The sequence below is a fragment of the Triplophysa dalaica genome, chromosome 16 (assembly GCF_015846415.1).
Source record: "Triplophysa dalaica isolate WHDGS20190420 chromosome 16, ASM1584641v1, whole genome shotgun sequence".
NCBI lineage: Eukaryota > Metazoa > Chordata > Actinopteri > Cypriniformes > Nemacheilidae > Triplophysa > Triplophysa dalaica.
Window position 1 is genome coordinate 6,328,499 of NC_079557.1, and position 25,434 is coordinate 6,353,932.

The 25,434-nt window shown below is 39.2% G+C and overlaps 4 protein-coding genes across 4 annotated transcripts; 1 reads left to right on the top strand and 3 right to left on the bottom strand.

Annotated features, from left to right (window-relative positions):
• Window positions 1-239: 239 nt before the first annotated feature.
• Window positions 240-2,498, bottom strand: ttc9c (tetratricopeptide repeat domain 9C). The gene is made up of 4 exons (XM_056769929.1): window positions 2,305-2,498; window positions 1,281-1,587; window positions 993-1,175; window positions 240-770 (listed from the first exon to the last, which is right to left on the bottom strand). The coding sequence occupies exons 1-4, from the start codon at window positions 2,314-2,316 to the stop codon at window positions 628-630; spliced, it is 645 nt and encodes a 214-aa protein (XP_056625907.1). The 5' UTR covers window positions 2,317-2,498; the 3' UTR covers window positions 240-627.
• Window positions 2,499-3,601: 1,103 nt separating this feature from the next.
• zgc:153018 (Transmembrane protein 179-like) lies at window positions 3,602-6,848 on the top strand. The gene is made up of 4 exons (XM_056769183.1): window positions 3,602-4,148; window positions 4,240-4,377; window positions 5,661-5,739; window positions 5,838-6,848. The coding sequence occupies exons 1-4, from the start codon at window positions 3,826-3,828 to the stop codon at window positions 6,039-6,041; spliced, it is 744 nt and encodes a 247-aa protein (XP_056625161.1). The 5' UTR covers window positions 3,602-3,825; the 3' UTR covers window positions 6,042-6,848.
• Window positions 6,849-6,918: 70 nt separating this feature from the next.
• sfxn5b (sideroflexin 5b) lies at window positions 6,919-13,572 on the bottom strand. Its single transcript, XM_056769182.1, has 14 exons — window positions 13,400-13,572; window positions 11,410-11,478; window positions 10,959-11,036; window positions 10,832-10,858; window positions 10,698-10,752; window positions 10,395-10,420; window positions 10,061-10,114; window positions 9,736-9,792; window positions 9,422-9,487; window positions 8,789-8,879; window positions 8,373-8,488; window positions 8,070-8,155; window positions 7,799-7,916; window positions 6,919-7,620 (listed from the first exon to the last, which is right to left on the bottom strand). Exons 1-14 carry the CDS (start codon window positions 13,454-13,456, stop codon window positions 7,543-7,545), a joined length of 978 nt encoding a protein of 325 aa, XP_056625160.1. The 5' UTR covers window positions 13,457-13,572; the 3' UTR covers window positions 6,919-7,542.
• Window positions 13,573-14,516: 944 nt separating this feature from the next.
• On the bottom strand, window positions 14,517-25,053 carry LOC130437696 (uncharacterized). Its single transcript, XM_056769181.1, has 6 exons — window positions 24,192-25,053; window positions 21,474-21,979; window positions 20,691-21,252; window positions 17,767-19,998; window positions 16,587-16,728; window positions 14,517-16,234 (listed from the first exon to the last, which is right to left on the bottom strand). Exons 1-6 carry the CDS (start codon window positions 24,569-24,571, stop codon window positions 15,974-15,976), a joined length of 4,083 nt encoding a protein of 1,360 aa, XP_056625159.1. The 5' UTR covers window positions 24,572-25,053; the 3' UTR covers window positions 14,517-15,973.
• Window positions 25,054-25,434: the final 381 nt, after the last annotated feature.

Genomic DNA, 25,434 nt, shown 5'->3' on the forward strand with positions numbered 1-25,434 from the left:
AGGAGAGAGGAGATTAGGATCGGGAATGGACACCACTTGAACACAGGTCTCTCAGGGCACAGTTGCACCATGTGTACACACAGCACAGGCTTCGACAATAACCCATTCATTAATGCTTAAGATAGGTTTTGCATTATTAGGTACGATAAGATTGCATAAGCAGATCTTTGTTCCGACACAAAAAATTATATTTTCATTTTTAATTAATATTTCCATAAGCGTATTAACTTGATCCAATCCCACTTTAACAACAGCTTTATTCAGTGTCAACCCAAAAGCAATTCACAAAAACAGAAGAATACTTTCAAAAATATTTATTTGGACGAACAAAAACAGGTAAGGACTTTAATCTCAGGGGAGGAAATATGCAAGTGACTAAAATGCTTTTGGTTTTAAGTGCACATATTTGTCTTTCAAGCTGCCACTTTGCACCAGATTTCGGTCATACACATTCAGTCCTGGCATAGGAACGTCACTCCCACTAGTGTAAATGCCATTTGTGGCAAATTAACTGTATCCTAAAGCAAAACTTTGCAAGAGCCCATTTCTATCAGGAAACCATCAGCTCCGTTTTAAGGGGTCTTATACGTGTGCCTTCTGACTCATGTATGATAAGTCCATTTAGACCTATTTTGGGCTTTTCTCATCGGGCACGGGCTCTTCTGCTTGTTTCTGTTTATTAAACATGCCTTTGTAGAGCGCCTTTTCTTTCTGGTAGTCTTTGCCAAGTCTCTCCTCCACTCGCTGAAGTTGTTTCTTCACCTTGGCATCTGAAAAATTCAGAAAATGGATGAAATGAATGTTCCTGCTTTGTGTCCAGATTTAAAAAAAACAACTGAAGCTATTAAATTACAGATACTTGATCTCACCAAATTAACCGACATAAAGCACACCACGGTTACAAAATCTCAATATCTAACAGCTTCATTACCTGCAAGCAGGCACTGCAGCTGAAAATCTTTGTACATTAAATAATAAATATGTGGTTTTACCATTGGGTGTGCTCTTGCTGGCTTGTAAGAGGTACTGTCGAGCAGTCTGAGCATCACCTAGTTGTAATGATGCCACCCCAGCTCTGTACAGGGCTTTAGTGTTACCTGCCCTCCAATGGAGGACTTTCAGACTGTACTCTAATACACGAGCATAGTTGACCACATCTTGCTGTAGCAAACATGCTGCAAAACAGGAAAATAAATTGCAAGTAGTCAAATCAGAACCATACTTCTGAATGTATAAGTTTACCATCACTTTATGTTCCACCACAGTGGAACCTATGTTACCTGCCAAATTGTTATAACAATCTACTTGGGTGTTTCTTAACAGCTCCTCCTGTTCTGGGTTCAGTTTAGGCAACTGACTGCCAAACCCTTGAAGGGCAGAGGTCACCTCAGGGTCCAGGCAACGAAGAACGAGCAAGGCACGGTGATAACGTCCGATGGCTGCGCGCACGTTTTTTTCCTGGTAAAATGCGTTGCCCTCCGCCTTTAACCGTACAGCATCCTGCAACTGCAAGTCTAAACGGGAACCCGAAGATCCTGCGGTGGCTCCCAAACAAGACCCAACATCCCCTTCGTTAGGATCCAAAGCCTGTCACACATTGACGTATGAAAGTTGACGTACTTCATTATTGATACTTCGTGTCAGGCCAACATATCATTACAGCCAACAAATGATCTCATGCGCTGCATGCATAGACAGCCATCATAGGCGCCTACCAGACCCAAAATAGTCTAGGATGTTTAATTAGCAGTGATCACTATTATGTTCATGACATACTCCCTTATATTTTAACAAAAACGCAAGCAGTATATGAAACCCTTCAACCACATGAAGTCATACACGTAGGCTATTATAAAAAAGTAAAAACTTCTCGTGATTAAAACCAGCAAAGCACAGTAGTAAATCGCATTTCGCAATCACTGTCGGTGCCCTTTTTTAAGGGGGGAGCTTAAAGGTGTTTTCAACCTTTAAATTAGTGTAATACTGTAACGCTTTGGTCTAGACGTCTAAATTGGTCTCGTTTTAAAGAAGACATTTTGTAGTTCCATCATAGGCGCCATTGAGACCCACAATTGTCTGGGATGTTTAATTAGCAGTGATCACTATTATGTTCATGGCATACGGACTAGTATTAAAACAAAAACGCCAACAGCCTATTAAACCCTTCAAAACAGGTAGTCATACACGTAGGCTATTATAAAAGTAAAAACTTCTCGTGACTTGAAAAGATAAAACCAGCAAAGCATGCAGTAGTAAATCGCCTTTCATAATCACGTAAAAACTTATAAGTAATTTTTATTTTACCGTTTCATCCATTGTGCTAAAGTTTAAAATGCTTGCAGTCCTCTTAAAGCACAATTTTAATGCAGGAAATATTATTAAAAGCGCTGAGGAAATAAATCTTTGACGTTCTTCTTCTAGGTCGTTCTGTGTTGTTGTTGCATGTTGCAATACTGCCACCTCTTGGTAGAATAATAAAGGCGCAACTTTTTCTCCAACGTCACATGATTTCCAACATCCACTGACATTCTTTTTAAAGGATTACTTCATCCAAAAATGAAAATTCTGTCATTCTTTACTCACTTTCGAGGTGGCCCAAATCTGTATACATTTCTTTGTTCTGATAATCAAAGAGAAAGATATTTTGAAGAATGTTTATAACCAGACAGATTTAGCCCCGATTGACTACCATAGTAGGAAAAAATACAACTGGAACGTTTTCAAAAGAGCCCCAGAACTCAAAAACATGTCGCGACACTTCTACGAAATTACAGAATTCTTTCCTTCCTGCTTTTGTATCTTGCATACATAAACAAAAACCGGAAACTGAGTTTGAATACCGAACTAATTTCCCAGCGAACAATTTTTGGTTTCCAGAACGTTCTGGGAACGTTAGCGCATGGTTCCCAAAGCGTTCCTGGAACAGATATTCTAACGTTCCCTCTTGGTTTTCCAGGAATGTTTTCTTAACGTTAATAGACGTTATGGAACGTTCCCCTATCCTTAATGTTATGATTAATGCAAATAAGTCTGAAATCGTGTTATAGCTTGTTTATTGCTTAAAGAACAAGAACTGGGGTTAAATAAATCAACATTTTTTAATTAAAGTGCATAAACACCCTTAAACAACATACAAATAAAACATATACAAAGAATTAGTGCTTGGCTTGTCATTATGAATGAATGAAAACATTCACGTTCTTAAACACAGTGACAGAGAATGTCAAGCTTTTCTACGGGACGTATTAGAATGTTGCAGCTTTACGTAAAACAAAACCATATAAGTAGATCAGACATTTCTTTAATTTTATAAGTATTGCGCTCTGAAATATATTTTTTTGATTTGCAATGCATAATAAAAATGCCTGACTATTAACAGCCACCAGTGGTGACCCACTTTAATATTTTGGGAGTGTCATTTACATTCAGCGTTTGCTCCAATGCCCGAGTTAAGGTTTAAATTGGGGGGTGGGTCACTCGACTGAAACAAACCTCACTCGATTGACACATTTCCACATGCATGTACAGTTGATTTAAATTAATGTAATGTAATGTAACACATCATTACGATATATAATATCATAGTGACGATGCGTACGTCCAAATTGTGTGACAGTGCGTCACATCAGTCTGAACGCAGCGCTGATCCGTTGTGTAACGGCGTCCTGCAGCCAAAGGGGCGGAGACGGCTTTAGAAGACCAGCCGTGTTATGTTGTTGTTTTCAACGTTTTATTTACGCTTTACATTCCCCTTGCACACCACCGACTTTGACAAACATACAGCTTAACACCATTATTCGCAAACGGGAACTAATTCTGAATTATATGGAGCTGGATCGGCGACTCTTGTTGGCTCACTGCGCCGCCCACACCCTCTCCGTTATCGCCGGACTTTTGGTGGTCGTACCGCTCGCACTTAACGGATCCGCTTTTAAGGGGAGGTGTGCGTTGTTTAGCCAGGGGTTCTGGCGGACTGAGAACCTCACGGTAGGCGAAGGGGAGTCTAGAGAAGTCAGTCACCTGGTGGTGCAACAATGGGGTCCCCCGGCGGCCTGCCAGTTCGCCACATTCGTCGGCGTGTTCACTGTGTTGTACGGCGCAGTTCAAGGGTGGAGGAGCCTGTTTTATCTGCACCGCCGGCATGACGAGTAAGTATTTCTAATAAACATGAATGTATTATTTGTTTAATCTATATGTAATGTGTAGAATAAAAGTAAATGATTTTCATGTTTCGCGCAGCACGCTGTTTTCAGCCTTCCTCACACTGCTGTTGAGTCTGTGTGTGCTCTTCCTCTCCGGAGGCGCCAGTGTCACTCTCACGCTTGGCCTTGTGTCCTGGTGCAACACTGTCACGGATCACAACACTCGACCCTACAGGTAACTTTACACAATATTCCTTGGAAGAAAGTGTGGTCTGTATCCAATAAATATTTAATCACTAATAATGTTAAAGAGGTATCATTCAAGTAGTTGCATCGATTTTATCCAGTCAATGTCTTTATAAAAAAAATGTTTCCTGAGTTGGATCCCATTTGCTCCTTTTGTGGAGTGGAAGACGAGTCTGTACCTCATCTTTTTTTGGGACTGTATTCATGTAGCTATTTTTTGGGAGAAATTTTGTCTGTTTGTTCGTGCTTCTTTATTAGTCAACTTTTCTTTAATGTTAAAGGATGTCTTATTTGGATTTTATAATTCTGACAAAAATCTAAAAGACAAGTATTTTCTTATAAATCTATTTATTTTTCTAGCCAAGTTTTTCGTACACAAGTGTAAGTTTTTGGCTGTCAAACCTCTTTTTATAATTTTTTTGCAAAGACCTTAATTGTTATTTGGGTACTATCTCTTCTTCTAACAATGCCAAAGCATTAAAGTCTGTTACAATGTGCACAAAGTATAATATTTCAGCTTTTTTATAATGAAAACCAAAAGGGTCTCAAGGCTTTTCTCTCTCTCTTGAATTTATTTTAAGTTTTTGTTACCCCTGGCTCAATTTTATTTGTATTTATTTGTATTTGTCTATTGATTTTATTTATTTTTACTTGCTTTTATTTTACTTCTCTTTACTGGCTTTTTGTCTTCTGAATTTTTGTTGTTTATTTCTGCTTGTATGTTTTTGATGTTATATTTGTTCAATAAAAAAAAAGGTAACGTTACACAAGCTTTCAATCCACGTGCTGATTCAGTTTATATTTTGTTTAAAAGCAGCGTTAATATTTCCTTCATAGTGATCAGTAAGAACGCCCTACAATGGCATTAAATACGTTCTCATTATATTCGATTTTTCATGGGTTTGTTTATTTGTTATTAAGAATACATTGTGTACATTTTTATGCTTACCCCATCTGTAAGTCACTTTGGATAAAAGCGTTTGCTAAATGACTAAATGTAAATGTAAAAATACAGATGACTGTAAAGAAGTCATTTTATCACTTAAGTTGTAATTGAAAGTATGTAAAGTATGCAGGAGGCTATTAGTGTTGAAAAATAATGATAGATTTTAATGATGCTCTTCAAATTGAACAATAAAACGATACATGTTTTCATATTTAATAAAAACATTTTCTATAAGTTGCACAAATATAAAGGGCTAATGAATTAACTAATCGATCAGCGGTTTATTCCTTTATCTGCTATTTTAATAATTCTCTTATCCTCTACAGTTGTGCCGAGTCGCAGTCTGTTCCTCTTTATCTGGATGTTGAGACGTCCTCTTTCTACTACGAGCTCAATTGTGCCCAGGTAAAGTTGTATCCGGGATCTGTGTCCCCTCCGTTACTTAACATTTAATATTTAACATTTATTGTAGTTCATGTATTATTCTCGCTCTCTCTTTGTAGATCTCTCTGTGGTTCGTAGCAGCTCTTTGGTTGGCTCAAGCTATCTTGTCATTCCTGAGGCTTTATAATTCTCACAGTCAGCATATCGGGCCATGTCTACCCCGTGAGAAGGAACTTCTCCTGGGCCAAACTCATGTGGACTGCCCTCACCATCATCCGCATCCACACTCGCACCCCTCACACACCCCCAGTGTTTTAATTTAGCCATAAAGTGTTCACAGAAGTATCATTTTTAGACGTATTGTCATCTCCATAATCGGATGGAAGGGGAAAGATCAGTGTAAAAGGGAAATTCAAATTTAAGACCTATAGACAATCGGCGTATTTCTCATGCATGTCAAACACAGAATAACCTAATTTCAGTGTTTAGTTTATATGCACTTACTGAAAAGCTTATCTTGTAGTTTGTAGTGCTTTTATAATTGTGACATTTGTCCTTGACTTTAAACAGTTTACATGAGGTCAAAGGATTCCAAAAATATAATACACATTGCACTATTGCCTCTGCAAGAATTTTGTATGTTTAGTCGTATATTGTGAATTATAAGTGAATGGGAAGGAAAGGCAGTTGCACGTGCTCAAGCCAGACCCATGCTTGTTTTGTACTGTGAATGCATAGAAAATACCATGACTTTCTGCAGTCACTCAAACCAGAAATTCTCTTTCTTACCCTATGAAGGTTTTTATATGAAGCTGTTTGTGTTGATGCAACCTCCTGATAAAACATCCACATCTGTTGGCTATAGCACTGTTTGTGTATGAGACAGAGACAAGGAAGCTGGAAAAACATTGTGGAATGTTAAGAATGGGGCGCATCCCTTTTGAACTCTGAACCTTTGACCTGGAGGATTGTTGTGAAATACAAACAGCTGATTGAAAAACAGAGAGAAATGATAAGAGATGTTCATTTAGGGTTTGAAAATATGATTATTGCTAATGCTGTTGTTTAATATTGCTGTTTGTGTGTATTATGTGCTATTTATACACTTTCATTAAAGGTAATCTAACATGTCTCGCTATTAATCAAACTACTTATTTGTTCGTCCATGCAGTGCAAATAACAAAACGTGACAAAGTGTGGTAGCGGAAAACAAAAACATATATATATTTTCAAAAATGACATTATTAAACAATTCAATGTGAATGTTAACATTTGTTAATGTTAACAAGTGAAAATAAACCAGACCATGTAGTGTGGCAAAACATTTTTTGTTTCCTTAAGATAAAAGTAGAAGTACAGTAGTCTTAAAATACTACTATTTCTGTTATAAAACATCAGAAGTCTGTACACACAACGAAAGTTTAGAGGTTTTACATACGACATGCAATAAATACCTTAATAACTATTAAAGTGCATTCACTGACCTAATAATAACAGAATTAATTTTAAAGCTGTTTTTAACAACATTGTCTAACACTTGTTATTATAAAAGGTAATTTAATGTAAGGCCTTTAACTGTAATCTGTAAAAATATTAAATACTGCAATTATTAATTCATTAAAAAATCTGAAATCTGATAAATGGCTCAAAAGGTAAGGAAAGGGTAAGCAGGTTACTATTGCTCAGAATGCATTTTTTCTCCTTAATACTGTTTGCATCTTACGCGCTACTGTTGTGTCCTCGGCATCTCTCAGACAGCTGATTAAACTATGAATCTCTTCCTCTTTGCTTTTCTCTCGCACTCTTCCACCTTCTATCACTTTATCACAGTCCCTTGTTGTAAATTAGCACCTTGCAATCTGTTGCCATGGCAATTTCTGGCTCAAGGTGAGATGCTTCGATCTGTGAGGAACAAAAAATGATTAACAACAAGCAATTCCCAGCTATAATATTATTCATAGCACACATTCGCGCAAAGATTAATGACAGGTCGAAGGACAAAATTAAAGCTGCAGCTAGTGTTTGCTGGAGAGAGAGGATAAAGCTCTCCTACATGATGTGGCGGGTATTACTAAGGTACCTGTGACATTTGAGGGAAAAGGCTGATGGCCAATGGCAATGACAGACCAAAGACAGCCAGACACACTAAGCTGTGTACAGGAAGCATCATTCGACGATGGGCTTGCATCAGAGGGAGCCTGGCAGAAGACAGTAAATTTACAAATAGAGTTGTATTTGCATTTTAGTTTAATTAGGTCGTTTCACACAGAACTTTCTTCTAGTAAATTACTTGTCATATTCATCCTAAAGTTGTCCTAAAAAAATGTTTCATATGCAGATCAGGTTCTTACTTTTCCAAGAAAGCCATGATGATTGGTGGAAGGACAAAGATAGGCAGTGGCAGAGCCACTCGCGTAATTGCCGTCTCTATCAGTGCCTGATAGAAAATGGCAAAAGAATTGGGAAAAATAAAATAAGGCAAAATCTTTCCTAAATAATGATGGTTTGTTTTAGTTAATGACATATTTTTTTAAATAATAAAAAGTTTTCATTATTTTTTTAAAGCTTATTTGATTCATTGTGTGTTGTGAAATGCACAACAGAAAAATAATTAAAAGGAATCACACTGAAGATGTTTTAACTCATATACGCACATGTTTTGCAGCTATTCGTGAGGATCCCACAACATTTCCATTGCTGTCCAATACATCTATTCCCTCTGACAGTTCATTGTGTCTCATCAGAGCCACGTTACAGATGTTTGCACTTGCTGAAAAAAGATGCAGACCTTTAAGATAAATATCGATGCTAAACAAAACTATGGTATTCCAATAGCTCATCTTTATATAACAAGTTAGCATTGGATGGACAGGTGAAAATAACATGATATAAATCACATGATTATCTGTATAATAATCTGAAGTGTACTAATGAGTAGTGTCTCATTTGTGTGTCATGACTACATATTAACAGCAGAGGGAGTTTAATACTACAAAGATAAGAGATAACTCTATTGAATGGGTCTGTTGTAGTTAGCAATACACTGTGCAGCATCTGTATATGAACATACCTACAGCAGGGAACGGGATAAACCTCTGTATAAACAGTCTGGTGGCTGGATTAAATTTGCTGGATTTTTGGATGAGTACATTTAAACCCACCTAAAAACACAGAGTGTACAAAATGTTCAAGATTTGAGAGAAGGTGTTAAAAATATGAACATGAGATAAGAACAATATGTCTTTATACTTTTAGGTTTCTTTTATCTTTAGCTGTGTTGTGTGTAATGTTTTCTTTCAGAATTTGCCTTGAATTAAAGATATAGTTCATTAAAAAATGAAAAATCGGTCATTATTTACAAACGTGTATAAATTTTGTTGTTCCGCTGATCACAAAGAAATTTATTTAAGAGAATGTCTGCAACTAAACCGTTAAGGGACACTATTAACTACCACACACTAGAAAAATTACTGATAGTCAATGGTGCACCACAACTGCTTGGTTTCCCACATTCTTGAAAATATCTTCTTTTGTGTTCAAAGAACCAAGTAAATTATACAGGTTTGGAAATATACATATTGTGAAACATTTTTCGACACTATTTTAAACTATTTATTTATACACTATTTCTACTTTGAAGTAACATTTTAGCTGAACAACAATCCTTTTATAACTTACAAAACACTGATGCTTATCCACTTACTGCTATAGAAACAGCACTGGTGACAGCTCCCAGGTATCCCTGAATAAATTTTGAGGTGGGTGTAGGCTAAAGAGAAAAAAAAGGTCAACATCTGGAGCAGATGATGTACAACAGACTGTGCAGTGCAATGCAAAAGGACAGAGGCAGACAGAGGTCAAAAGCCTCAGATGCAGAACAGATGTGTGCCCCTCAGGAAAACATGATCATTCAGACGGAATTGAGAAAAGGAAACGCAACTACCATTTGCAACTACATTTCAATATTTGCACATTAAAAGGCTGACCTGAACTTTAAAATACATTTTAAACCCGTACCTTTGTGGCGTTACGGTTGGCGTAGTTCACGCAGGCATTGTGACTCTGGTTGAACCACTGTAGGAGATAAATTCTGCATTAGCTTGACACAAACACCTGCAGATGAACATTCACAATATTGACTTTTTATAACTGAGAAGCCAGCTTCTGGTGAAAGTAGGATATATAACGAAAATCTAATTAATTTGGACTACATAAAATGAGTTCTTTCCAACTGTGAAACAGAAGCTGCTGAGATACTGCAGAGTCAGCTTATAATAATATTGTTGTCTGCTTTATGCTTCCTGGAACTGAGGGGCTCAAATTATGAGAACAAGTCATGTACCTGCCAGAACACAGTAGAGGCCAAAGTTTGGTTTGGAAGGAGAAGACCTACAACCTGCAAGTAAAGAAGGGAAGGATTTTCACCTCTGATAACAATTTAATTATTAAACTGGGTTTACAGCACCACGTTGGCCAACATTTTACAAATATCTACAAGAACACATATTAAATGCTGATTTTTATTTCATCTCTCATGCTAAACAGATTTAATCTATCAACACTGGTGTGTGCATACATAATGATTTGCATGATGTCTCTCTCTCTCTCATATTATTGCTCTTTGTGAGGTCTTTTATTTTGCACTTTGATCTTTTTCGAGCAAACAGAAAACTTACGATTGGTGTTCCAAATGGCACATAGCCTGTGAAAGACAAAAACGACAAGGTGAACAAATCATAACTGAAAAATAACTTCTACTGTATTGTTGTCATCACTTATTGTATTTTTCTGAATATTTCAATTAATGTTAATATGCTGCATGTATTCATTGTAAGGCAAGGTGCGCTCATACATAAATCATCTCTGCTGTTGGGCGTATGCACAAACACCATCTGTTCCTATGTAGGAATGTAGGAATTCATTTGAATTCTCCAGATTGCTTTTACTTTCTATATCTGTCTCTCTTTTTGTACTCTTACCTGACATACGAAAAGGCATGAAGATCTTTTCACCGGTGTCAGGGTGAATGATGGCCTGAAAGCACACGAATCAGTCACTTTATTTCCAACCAACATTACCAAGTGACATTTAAAAGTGCCCATAAGTGTCTCACCTGCTTCACCTTCTGAGCCTCCCAGAGCTAAACAGAGGTGAAGAACACACGACACAAGCTTATAGAAATCACTCCACCACATCTACTGATTCTGAAAACATTGAATATTTATTTATAGACATTTCACCTGATGATCTGTTATTCCTGGAGGAAGAGCGCCTCGCTTAAAATCATCCAGGAGTTTGATGCATTGTTTTAAGCGACTCTATTAAGATTTAGGAAATATGTTAATATTTGATTTGTTAATAAAGAAGTAATACTTTTTCACAGCTAGAACTAAACGATATATACATCACAAAAAACATTGTGCTCTTATTTTTCTATAAAACAAATTATTAATACCGGCGATCAAAAACATTTACACAACATTCTTTTAAAAATATCTACTTAAGAAAAAAGGAAATTGTATGAGTTTGGAGAATAAGAAATGATGAAAGCATTTAATTTCCTGGATGAACTGTTCCTTTAATTACAGTAAAGGAATGATTGGTAGGCTGCAAGAATATCACAATGCAAAAACAATGTAACTAATCATTCGACTTAATTCTAAATAATAAAACAAAATAATATTTTTGTACCTCTGTCACAAAAAGAGTAGAAGGATCAATTATGTCAATGAAGTGTCTCAACCTGCCAAGAAATGTGCTCTGAGGGAGAAAAGCATTGCAATATTACAAGCCTGCATTTCCATGCAATAAATTAACAAGACAACTTTTGTGTTGAGTCTTAAATAATCAAGATCCCTACTAATTTTAGCATTACCGAAAAATGTAAATAATGACAGTGAACAGAGACCGTTTGTACAAAGCTTCAGAACTCAAAGGAGCTTCTTCACCTGCCAATGACTGCCTTCAACATTTCCGCTCTCTCTGTATTACACTTCTTGGGCAGCGACACAAGCCAACTGTTTCAGAGGCCCGATGATGGGGCATGTCAAGGGTTTATTTGGCCAGGAACGCGCAGTGAAAACAGCTTCAATCTACTGCATCTAAATGGTTTATGTAGCAGAAAAAAAATCTTGTGTGTATCATCTCACAGGTCTTTGTAGTTGGGATTGCTTTTATCTTACACTATAGCAAAGAGAGCAAAAATCTGCTGAGCTCACTCATCTCGTCTACTAATGTTATTTCTGGGCTACAGACACTTGCTTCAAAGCTGTTGCAGAGAGCTATGTGTACGCATGTCTGCTGGAGAAGACTTGTTAATTATGTATGTGTTTCTGTTCCCGAGAGAATATCCAACAGTGTTCGCAGAGAAGGAGCAGGAGGAAAAATACACCGTTACCCTTCCGCTGCATTGATTTCAGCTAAAAACAGCAGCAATAAAAAAACAAAAACGGCAGAATGTGAGTTAGTCAGATACACATGAGCTGGATTTTGGCCATACAAAAACTGATTTTTAGTATTATCAGCTAACAGAAAATTCAAGGGTCCTAACAATAAGAATTGCCCCAATAACCTCCTCACTGACCTATAAAAAAAAACTGATAAATATTCAGGTTTCTTTGGATTTCTTGGCACATCAAGCAAAATGTCACTGGCCCGCTGACAAGCCAGTCCATGTAGTTCTCCCTGCAGATCACGTAAAGCGAATTATTCATTCGACTGGCATATGGCGTGATAATCAGATATGATAGCATGCATTTAAATTGAGACCAGGGTATCTAAACACACATTCACAGATCACAGAGTAGATGAGCATCAAAACAAAAGGAAGGTAGTTTATGCTCCATCGCCCATCCATTCACTGAACACAATGTAAAGGTAATGATCTCTACCCCCAACCCCAAATATTGTATTGCATTTCATCATGCGTTGCAATAACGGTGTGAACTTGTCCCTGACAACCCAGAGCTCAGCACTGATGACTGACATCCATGTGCTGATTTCAGAGAGGATGACTGTGGCGTTTCCATGGAGGCAACGGGACTTAAATAGACGGTCATTCATTTGACCGAAACGAGATCTCACGGATTCGACAATTGATGAGACAATTATTTGCATTCGTTGCGCAGAAGTTGCCCCTATTTCATTACACAAAACTTGACTATTTAATGCATAACGGGGGGGTTCATCGTGTGTACATATTAAATGCATTGTTTTTAAGGAAAATAATCCATGCAGGATATGCGGTCTTCGGCTTTTCTAAAAATAAATATTAACTTTAATAATGTCAATTACTCCTAATAGGCTGTGTATGCACAAATTAAACTGACCGGTTCATTTGTATTCAACGCGCCTGTTTTGAAACAACCACGTTACTTATTTCCTCTGTGATTTGCATATAAAAAGAAGTGGCACTGCACTGACATGCATTTGATGTTTTAAGGTGATACAACACAACGGTGTAATAAAACACCATAGAAATAAACGCGTATCGCAAACATCAGCACCCGCGAAAAACAACGCAATGAACCAATGAACAAAAGACACCATGCAAAGCACGAAAACGGATGACTTTCGCAACATGGTGTTGGAGCGAAGAAATCTGCACAGATATGTTGTTTATCAACGCCCATCAAAGGCGCACAGACAAAGATGCACTTTAATATGACGGCAAACTCTTTACCTGGTCATAGCGCGGTTTTCCCAGTTGAAACACCGGAAAAGACGCATGTTCTGCCATCTCAGCAGCGGAGGAGTGATGTTAAATAATAAAAAGGTCCATGAGACGGAATTTTTGAAGAGTAGTCAACTCGGGTGCGAAACTAGTAGTGGAGCAATGGTGCGCAGGGGTTCATGGGAACTGCAGTTTGCTCTTGGACTCAAGCCGAACCAGAGCAGATTTCACGCTCTGGTCCTGGCAATTCACAAAGACTGACATTCTGCTTCTTGAAAAAAAATGGTTAATTAAGAATTATATTGTATGTAATGATGTCTGTGGGTTTGGTTATGGGTTGGTATCTCTAATGTTACTCAAAACATATTACATAAAGGAATATCGAATTTTAAATGGATAAACAGCATAATAGTATTTGCTTTGGAAACCATTAGAATCTTGTTTTTTTTCAGGAGGGAACAGTTCTCCAAAATACTAGTCATTAAACTGCACTGTATTATTTCTTAAAATAAGACTCCGAAAGCATCTTACAATTTTAAACGTGGAGCATATATAACATTACGCTTAATAGTATTAATATTTTAACGATAGATTCTTATGTTTTAGTAATATTTTAACTCTTTTGCACAGATGTTTGTTTAAATATTTGCGTTAACAACGCAAGGTTGTGGGTTCGATCCCAGGGGATTGCAAATACCTATGTAAAATGTATAGGATTAAAGCACTCTAAGTAGCTTTGGATAAAAGCATCTGGCAAATGCCTAAATGTAAACGTAAATGTAAATTGCCCATGTTTATCACGTTTTGTATTCTAACTCAGGTTAATAGTTAATATAGCCTATACCTGTTTAATTCATGTAAATTTGTATTTATTTATTTAAATGTACTCTTTCCTAATAGGGGTTTTACAAAACCACAATATTTTTGTAAATAACAATAATATTAAAATGTTATTACAGTTACATCAATATGAAAAAAGGTTGAGTAAACTAATTAAAAAAACTTCAAGAAGTTACATTAAAAGCTCCTAAGTGTCATCTAGTGGTAGTTAAAGGTATCACCGCAGTTACCAGTACTGTTATGTGTATCATTTCTGTCAATAAAAGCGAACAAAGCAAAGACCCTCCACAGAAATTACTTTATAACTTTATTTAAATAACTTTTAAAATGAAACTGCTTGAAAAAAATTGCAATAAATAAAACAGGAAGAAAAATACAAATGTGAATGTAGCATGTAAATAAATCCATAAACATTATGATAATTAAAGACAAAAGAAGAGCAAATTAACATCACAATCCAAAATCACAGTGCTACATCGTTCTCTCCTGAAACACACTGGAATACTAAAACTAGAAAACTGAGATTTTCATTTTGGATGCACGGTTGGTGAAATACTTTACACAGCTTAACACTCAGTGAGTTAACAACAATCTTCACAACATTAACTGTAACCCTGTACTTTCTCAAGTTCCAGCAATGAAACTTAGAACCTCACATAATTTACTTCAGCAGAAACACGGGGGAAAACTTAGAGCTTTAGGACCACTAAAAATATAAAACACATTCTGAATCTAAATAAAAAAACAAAAGCCACACACATATAATATAAAAACATAAAACATACATCTTTTTAAAGCTTTGTTTAAGCTTTTGTGGTTTAGCTTTGGCATTTGCTACTTCACTAAATCTGCTACATCAGCAATGATTTATGAACGCTGCAATGCTAAGGCTTCATAAATATATTTGTGTAGCATAATTTAACTTAAGCTACAGCTTAGCTTGCAAGTGTTATTGCATATCTTACATGTTTTCAAGACAATATTTACTTAAGTGCGTGTGCTTGATGGCCGTGAGCATGCACTGACATCTGTAATATCAATGAGGCAAAGCTGACTAGCTCAAGCACTATGGTTTTTGCATACTGCGTATTATAAGGTGCTTTTTAAAGCTATCAAGAATTATTTATTTACAGGTACAGAATATTACTTAAAGTATGTATTAAATATTTCCAACGTTTCAAAACTTACTGGAAGTATTAGTGTTAATACCAGGTGAACTTAATTGAATAAGTCTGAAACAAAATTAGAACATTTTTCTGAGAATAGGTCAGATTTCAGAGGGCTAATAGCATATCAGTTTTCCCAAATACTTTACTTTTAGTAATGAGGAAATAACACATTTCAAGTGTTATAGTGACCATCTATACAAGTCAGTTTATACAGGCAGTGTGTTTATTCTCATTTACAGATTTTTGCGACTTTAGAGAGATTATGTAAAGCGTTATGATACAATAATGAAGTACAGATCCCAGAAATATTAGAAAATTATCTTAGCTTTAACCGGAAGACATATGTATGTGCATTCCATTTACAACTACATTAACTTTTTTATTTAACTTTCCACTTGCCTTGTGCTTTTAGCTTGACTAGCAGTTGCTATACTAAACTTCAACTCATTGTGGATATGGAAGCATGCAAAGCTGTATCGTGTCTACATGAACTTGGCAGTTTTGACATTTAATGGAGCGTTACAAATGACTTTAGTTCAGCATGAGGCGTTTCTGGCACAATGGGTCACTCTGGTCATTTGGGTCTCCCACGTACCTGCAGCAAGGTGGGCGTCTGCTCCATGATGCGCACTAACAGCTTGTCAATATAGTCCTCCAGGTCTCTGACCTGAGCCTTCATCTTCTTCAATTCAGCCTCACGCTTCTCCAGCAGGGCCACCTGCACCTCGGTTTCAGCACGCTGCTTTTTCATGTCAATTTCCTGCTGAAGCAGCAGAGCTATCAACTCCATGTTGGTCATGTTCTGGTACTGCGCACGAGCCTCCGTCAGAGCCAACTACACAAAAAACATTGACGGACAAGGTAAAAGACATGTTTATGAGGAAAGACCGTACTAAGCGATGCTGAAGTTTATCAAACCCAAAATTGTGTAGCATTTCCAACAAGAAATGCCTAGACCAAATTATGCCTTTAGATCCTAAATGTCTCCGTGAGCATCTACGTTTCCTCTGTTTTGTTGCCGATTACACTTTTTCAGCACCTGCATGCGTTCCAGTTCCTTAAAGAGACAGCTCACTCAAAAATAAAAAATAGTCAACATTTACCCCCCCTGGTGATGTTCTAAAGCTGTATGACCTGTTTTTGGAACACAAATGAATCAAATAGTATTTTTATTAAGCCTTCAGTACCTGATTTTTCTCCTCCTCCGTAGGTGTCATTGGCACAGATCGTCCTGGGTTGATGGTGGACTTGAGTTTCTCCAGCACCGAGCGGCTCTCTGATTTCTTCTCTCCATGCACAGTGTTGGTCAAAGGCTTCACTGGGTGAGGGCTGTACAGCAAAAGAAAACTACAAATAAGTACCTTAGGAATCTATTTGTACATGGTTGAAGTAATACTTAATGTGTGAGCATTGACCTTTTTTGAAACTTTATTGTTAACTTTCTAAAGAGTTAGTATAGCAGAAGAAACAGGAAGACGCCATGACTAAAAGTATTGCGAGGTTAAACCCATACAAATATTGTCCAATGACATTTGTCCAAGAATCATGTGCAATTTGACTAGTTCTTATAAATTATGTTGCCGATTTGAATTATTATAGCTGCCCATGGAAAAAAGCATGTTTGTTATGTCAGAGAAAAAATATCAAGTGGTTTTATTACTTTTTCAAAATCATAATTTTTTGTAACTAAGAATAATTGAGAATAAGTATAATTAGATGAAGAATATTATAAAATGTACTATTTATACAAAATGTATTATATTTGATTCACAACAAACATACATACTGTAGGAGTATAAAGCTACACAACAATAAAATGTATAAGTAATTGTTAATGTAATGAAATTATTAAAAAAATTTAATGGCAGAGTTTTATATCTGAACAATATCTGATCGGTAACAAAATCTGTGCCATGATTTGCTCTGAAACTCAAGATACTATGATTCTTATGACGCAAGTCTACACTTCATACGAAACCTATTCAACATCAAACCTTTTATCACACTTAACTCACTGAATATAATACTGTCTAGTCCTTTTGTTTTATTACCGCTACTAGAGAGGATGTGTTGTGGTGTGCCTATCCAAACAGAGGCATAAAGCAACAGAAGAGATGAAAAACAAATGATCAGAGCAAAAGAAGACCATAAGAAACGATTAAAGTGTAATGAGAGCTGGTGCTGGAGAAAATGCATTTCACATTTGTCCAAATTATAGCAAGCTGTGAGCAATATAAGTTGATCTATTCATACGTGAGCATATAATTTGTGCCTACCCTAGCGCATTTGTAAGAAAATGAAGTCATATCCTCAGGTGAGTGAAGAGAAGAGGGAGAAAGTGTGTTTTCGCAGGCAGTGAGGTCTCACCTGCTCTCCTCAAGGGGCAGGACGACGCTGGCTGGCTGTGTCTCCTCAGGTGAGAGGGGGAGCTGTGCATCAACCTGGGGCTGGGATTTGGTGGAGGAAGTGGAACCCATGCTAGGCATCTCATTCGGGGGGTTCACAGGAAGGGGAGGGTGAGGATGGAGACAGGCATTGGTACAAGCTAATGGGAAGGGTGAGGGAGAGGCATCATGCAGAATGAGATCTGATACAGGATTTGGAGATTCAGCATCCATGATGGTTTTGGGTGAGCTTGTGGTGGAACGTGGTCTGATGCGGGCTGACTTCACATCGGTTTTATACAGGCTTCTTGAGCCTCTTGGAGCTACTTTTGCATGCAGGTCCTCGAAGCTGATTCGTTCATCACGAGTCAAACTGAAGTCCTCGCTTAAACTGGCCTTCGAGGTTTGGTTATCATCCTCAGATTCTGCTGAAGGACAAGTCTGTTTAAGCATGTCTACATCATCATGTGTAGTGTGTACGACATCATTGTTTTCTGCTTCCCCACGTTCTCCCATCTGAGTCACAATGTCATCGGCGGCATGTGCCAAGCGTGTTTGTGTGGTCACAGTGATGTCTTTGTTTTGGAGAGCGCCAACCTCACGAGACTCGCAGTTTACATTTGAAGCCGTGCATTCGCACGATTTAACTTCTTGTTCTACACGTGATCTCTGAAAAAGTGACAAATGATCCAAATGGTTACAATTCTGCGAGTCATTAATATGCGATGTGTCGGTGATACACGTCTTCTTGGGTGAAAACATCTCTAGCTCTGATGTTATTCTGCGCAATAAATCCTTAGGCGACCCCGGAGACCATCTAGGTGGTGACATTTCGTTACCAGAAGAGTTTAAAATGCAATACTCATTTGACTCTTTTGAAGGCTTAATGTCTTTGTTCATTTCAAACGGCGGTTCAGACGCAGAACTTCCTGAATCAATAAAAGCAAACTGTGTAGTGCTATCTGTGTTGTTGTTTGAATCTCTATGGGGGAGGACAAGCAAACAAATGTCATTTGTAGTTTTAGAAGTTTGTTTTTGCTCGCCTTTCTGCTTTGGATTAATTTCACAGGACGATTCCGAGTCGTGTTTTGGTTGGGTCCGAGGGGAACTGCAAAGGGATTCGGTCACTGTTGAGTCAAAGTCAGATGGGAAACACAGCGTTTCTGGTTCTGAATGATGGGAATGCAGTGTATCCTCACCTAAACCATTGGGAGGACTGTGGGGAACGTTGTTTGAAGTCAAATCAGACGTAAGACCTAAATTAGGAGGAGGGCCTCTGTCTGGCACGATTATATCTTCCTTAAATTCAAGCAAGCCGCTACGCAACTCCGTTTCCAATGAAGGATGCGTCCTGTCACGCTCAAGTGAGGAAATGGGGTCTGTCTTAAACTCTTTATTTAAACATAAAATTTGAGAGTTCCTCTTTATATCTCCTTCTCTCACATGCTGCAGAGAAGCAAAGTCAGTCTGAGAGAGGAAGCCGGCCTCTTTCTGCACCGCCAACTCCTGTGCTCGATCTAACCAGCTGTCGGAGAATCTCTCCCTGCCTGTGACCTGGTTCCTCACGGGTCTACGAGGCGGTAAAGGAGGGAGATCCCATGGCTTTGGAACATCCATTTCAACTTCATCAACTCTCAATCGATTATTGACATACATCATCTGGTTCACATCTGGAACACATGATGCTGATGGAGGTCTAGTTGGGGTTCCCGTTGGTGATTTCAAGCGGCTGGTGGCGAACGCCTCAAAGTCATCATCTTGCCCGGCCCTCTCAGACTGAGAATAGTTTAGATTAGCGTTCGAGTTACCCGACGTGTCTGGTGTTTCAGACATAATGGTCGGAAGAGACCTCTGCCTGGCCATACCCCTAGGTCTCTCTCGCTTTATCGCAGGCATTTTGTTACGAAGGGGGCTGGGAAGGGCTGGGTGAGAATTGGGAGAACAGTAATCAGGAGACTTCAGTGCTTCTTCAGCAATAAGATCCTCGAAAAATGGATTCTGCTGCAGTCGGGTGAGGAAAGGGTTGGAGGGGGAGATGGAAGGTGGAGTCGGGGATGAGCAGGTGAATGGGTTGGAGTGATCGCCACTAGGGGTAGACATTGACCCGGTAGTGCAAGCGATAGGGAGAGTGCATGGGGGCTGACTGGGGGGTTTAGAGAGGGGGGGAGAAGGGTTTGTGTCTGAGCTGCTCTCTACCTTAGGAGAAACTCCCAGCCTGTGGAGGGAAGGCACAAGTTGTCCTCTTAGTCAAACTGTGTAACGGGCCATAACATCTAGCTATAGTTTGGGAGAGAGACAGTTCTTCTCTATTAGAGAATAACAGATGTTAATAGAAGAATAACAGTCTCTCTTCATGTTTTGCTCTGATGCTATTTCAGACGGGAAGTGTCTGGCAAAACCAGCTTGCAATCTGTGTTCATAAATCAATACTGTTGTATAGCATTAACATTTATTAAAAAAATTGGTACGTAATGCGGATTCGAAAATGTAATCTAAATAAATGAAGTGTAAACTATAAAATGGCTGGATGTGAACAAAAATGCTGCTGAACAAACAAATGAAATAAGTGAAAATAGCTGTTTTAATGATTTTTACGCTTCAACAAGTTTATGGAACTTAATTCTCATGAGAGGTTTGAAAAATATCTACCTACTGTATGTTCTGCAGACCAAGCGCAATTCAAAGGAATGGGATGGAAACGCTACTGCAATACTGTTGCATCAGAATGCAGGCTTGCCTATAAAGCCGCTCCCTTAAAACAATGTGTTCCTTTGGGAAAATGTCTGTCGGTCGTAAAGGTCACGGGGAGCAGCTATTTGTGAAAGACGCTAGCCCTAGCAAACATGCTTTATTTTCTCTTCTGGACTGTAAGACAAAACCTCGAAGCCTTGCTTGGCCTGCACTCACCTTGGCTTGTTGTGCGAGTCACCGGAGCCAAACCATCCCCTACGTCTGCCTTCAAACGGAACAGTAACCTGGCTCTGCTCTGGCTTGGCTGGGAAAGACTCACTCCTCCCACTAGAAAAAAAAGTCTTCCTCAGTTTTCTCCCTTTGTCCACCACTTCCATGACCCCAGAAGACGCCGTCGGAGGGCCGGCGGCCTGCGCTGGCTTCCCCTCTGACGTGGTCTGACTTATAGATCCATCTGCCTCGCCGTCTTCCTTCCTGCTCTTTTCAATCGACCAGCGTCTTCCATCGCTCTTCTGCGGATCCTCGCCGCGTCGGGTGAGGTTCTGGAGAGAACGAGAAAGGGGTGCGCATTTCTCCAACAGCGAACGCTTGGCTGGGATGGAGCTTGGGCTTTTGGGGCTTACAGGCTCGAATGAGTAGATATGGCTGCCGTTGATGCAGATGGTGGATTGGGAGAGCGCCGCGCTCTGACCTTTTAGGGTTTCCACTGCGTGACTGGGCCGGGGAACACCGGTGATCTTACTGGCTTCATCGCTGTGTGCACGCTTGTGTGTCATCACTGAAGAAGAAGAAGACAAAGGGTTACAAAGTAGAGAAAGAGTCAAGCCTCGTTCAGTTTGCTCAAAGAGACAGAAATGCTTAAGCAGGATGTAGGATTGTAAACGTTTACGCTTTCAGAATTTCTAACAAATTAAATAATTACGAAAAGGTTTACAATGTATGCAGGATATGTTTGATATTCAAATTATCATAATGCAACAAAATCTGTAAATTTCTGACCTTTTATCCCTCCTTCGCCATCCACGCGGAAGGGCTCCATTACTCTACAGCTGTATATGGGAGTTTTGGACAGCTCTTTCGGAACAAATGGATCCCCGGCGGATGAAGCCATGCTACTGTCCGATGCCAAGGACGAACAAGAGCGTGTGTCAGAATTCTTACGCAGTTTCCCCTTCAGGAAGAAATCTTTCATCTTGCTCCTGTGTTCATCAAACCCCTCCTCTTCAGCCGGCTCATCCGGTCCACCATCTCCCGCAAAGGGTGGACCCACGGACCCAGAAAGAGCAGCGTAGCGGCCAGGTAAAATGGCAGAGGAGGATTCGACGTCCCCTCTCTTTTTCCCTGTGACACGGTCCTTGAGCTTTCCGAAAGCTGAACGAGGCTTTTCCTTTACGGTGAGATCGTACATGCTAGCAGTCATGTTGTTGCGAGTGAACTGAACGGTCACCTGCAGCTCTCCTCGCTCTTTTTCTTTTCGACCGACCTTGGAATGTAGCTTAAGCCACCTGAAAGACAGACAGATATAAAAGAGAGAAGTTTATCATAAATACAATGGTGTCAGTTTTTTAGGACAAAACACAAGTTGACTGAAAAATCTTAAGTATGTTGCTTCTAGGCATTCAAGATTTTTTGGATCGACACATTTTTTATCGGTTTGAAACATGAAATTGCAAACTTCTTTAAACACTTATCTTTACTTTGACTGATGTCAAATGATGTCAAACGGAAGGCAAAATTGTACATGACAGCTGACAAACATTACTATTAGTTTTTTGTTGCACAAGGAAGTAAGGGGAAAACTTTGATTTTATACACTTGTTTATTTTTTAACCAAAAAGCTATTTTTGCAGTTATATTTCAGCTAAATTTTTTTAAGGTCTTCCATATAACATTCCCCTTTATGCACAATACAAGTTTGATTCATATAATATTTCTTCTGATGTTTGAATGATGTCAGACTCAGATGTTAGATTCCCTCTTAAATTGATGTTCTCCCTCTATTATCTTTTTAAACACTGGCTTACAATGTCCTGCATAACAATGAACCCAACATCTCAAAGGCTAAAAATGACCAACGCCGCAGTGACTCTTTTGCAAATGGTACCACCCCTTTGTCTCCGAGAAATCCAGTGGTGAAACTATTTCCTCCATTTCCGGTACAACACGAAGCACCTCATGTGTGCACACGTGCAGAGAGCCAAGACAAACATCTTAAACTGGGAGAGGGTAGAAAAGACAGACCTAGAGGGTAAGATAGAAAGAGAAAGAGGTGCAATGTTTTTCTTCAATTAAAGCCAGATGTGTAGAGGAGCCGCACGCCTACAATGACATCTAATGAGTCAGTATGGATTTCTCCATCCAACTCTCCATGGGATTTAAAGAACTGAGAGAAATCAAGGTTTGTTCAGACAAATGTAGGCTTGATAACAGTTAAAATAAGTGTCAACGGGTGTTCCGGCTGCTAGGGTGTTGCTTGAGCAGTTGCTTGGGTGTTCTTAGTGGTTGCTAGGTGGCTTTTAAGATGGTCTTGATGAATGTTTAACAAGGATCACAGTTTTAGTTTTGTTCTTTAACACAATTTTGAAAGTTGTATACCACACTTCCAAGTTAAACACGGACGTGGGAATAAAGGAAGGCATATCAAGTATGACAATAACAATGTTATTGTTGTTCAGCATGCCTCACTGACTTCCTTTCTCACTTGTTTATAGAGGCTTCAGCCAAGAGGCCTGCCAGCCTCATCTCTGTCCTCCACTTCCATGAAATGATTCACTGTCCCTAATAAAAGTCTCACTGAGTGGCACTGAATTTCATTTCTTATTTGGTCTACAAACACAAAATATGCAAGATTGACAGATTCATGTCTGTTAAAACACAGTAAAGTATGCATTGTGCTTCAGTTTAGAGTATTGTGTAACATGCTGGTCTGCCAAGTGGAGTCACAGTTCTGTGCCAGCCAAGACTATGCAAGCATACTGACAAGAACTAGACGCGGCATGTCTTTGGAAATATGCTGCTGTTGTGCCATAGAAAAAACTAAGATATCCCATCAATCTGACATTCTTGGATTTACACTTCCCAAGAAATGCTTGCGTGGCTGTTCTGCTGCCTTGCATTACCTTAAAAGGTACATTCAATACCAATATATAAGAGTTTTTTGCAATTTGAGGGTTGGCCAAAGAATCTTCCTGTAATTCTGTTATGCGAATGTCTGTTCAACTGTTAATTGATTCCCTAGAAATCCTTCCTCCCAAAACCATCGGCTCAGGGTTTTGGCATACTTGTGTGAAATATCTCATGACCATATCATATGAAAAACAAGGAAGGCTTATATGACTTGTACTACTATCCTTAAAACGTTTATTGCAACTATAAGAAAAAAATAACATTAGTTTTATCATAGTAAAAAGTGCATTAGCCATATATTCTGGTGAAATTAATACAATTTGTTTAACCACAGTTTTACTATAAATATCCTGCTTAAACTATGGTTGCCGTAGCAAAAGTATGGTTTGCAGTGACTGTATTGGATTTTTTACTACAAATAAAACCTTAAAACATGGTTACTGAAGTTAAACGATGGTTAATTTAGTATGGTATGGCACAGGACAATCATATATATATCATATATATAGTATCACCATGCTACTGTCACACTACTTTTTGTGTGAAGGCCACGGACCACCTACACGGCCTATTTTTAGCACTAATACTCACTCGTTTCTGGGACACATTCCCTCCTGGAAAACTTTGTCCAACGGGACAATAGTCTGACCGAGAAACACGTCCAGACCGATGAGCACTCGATGCATGACGGTGAACACCAGGTTGCTGCTCCCGGGCGGGTACGCGCTCGTCCCTCCAGCCTCCAGCAGACCGGGCGGCATCTCGAACGAGCTCTCCTCGTTCCACTGCGGCTCCTCCGCCTTCTCCACCAGGCCGGTGTTGTACTTCTCCTTACCCACCTGGGTGATAGTGTAAACGTATCGACTGCCTTGCTTGCCCTTCGTCCGCAGACCCCTCGCGCGCAGGACGGTCACGTTGACGTGCGTCGGGATCCATCTCTGATCATCGTCGTCCAGGCTGATCAGAGGCATCCCTGCGGTCGGACACGCAGTTGTTTGGGATTATCCGCGCAGTGACACTTGCGCACTGAATAACTATGCACTACCCGCGCCCTTGCGCCTATCCGCCGCTTGAAGTTGCAGTGAGCGCGGTCACGCCACCACCAAATCTCTGCATTTTCCTCTTCGTTAAACCACCAATGCGGAAGATAAAGGACTCTTAACGCCAATAAAACCGACTCACGAAAGGTTACTGTAATGAAGGTTGTGCTGATTTTTGGCAACTCACTGCGTTACTGCTGCGCCAGCGTGACCCGCCCTCCAACATGTGTGGGGGCTCCGCAATAAAGTCTCCTGCGGAATTAAAGAGAAAGGCAGCCCTAAATTATATTGCGGTTTTATTTAAGCGTTTGATTCACATACAACTTTATGATAGTGATGTTATCAAGCAGAGGGATACAATATAAACCCCACGCTGACTGCGAAACGTGGAGGCGGCGGGAAATGAGAGTGAGAAACAAACTTTCACGCTGGACGCAGTCGCGGTGCAGTGATGATGATGGGTCTGTGTGTGTGTGTGTGTGTTGCAGGGGTGGGGTCCACGGTATAAACCGCGATAATGTCTGTTTGGTCTCTCATGAGAAAAATGCAGAATCATGTGGTTATGCTGCCCAAAACAACATGTTTTTGAACCGCTGGTTTAAATTGCGCAATCCCTGACGACAGCAATGCAACAATAAACTGAGGATATAAGATATGCATAGTGGACCAAGTGTCAGAAAATACGTCTGTATATGTCTAATCACCGTTATTATCAACCTTTTGAGACCATTAACGTTATTAGAACGCTTTCCTGTAGCTCAGTGGTGAGAGCATCGCAAGGTTGTGGGTTCGAG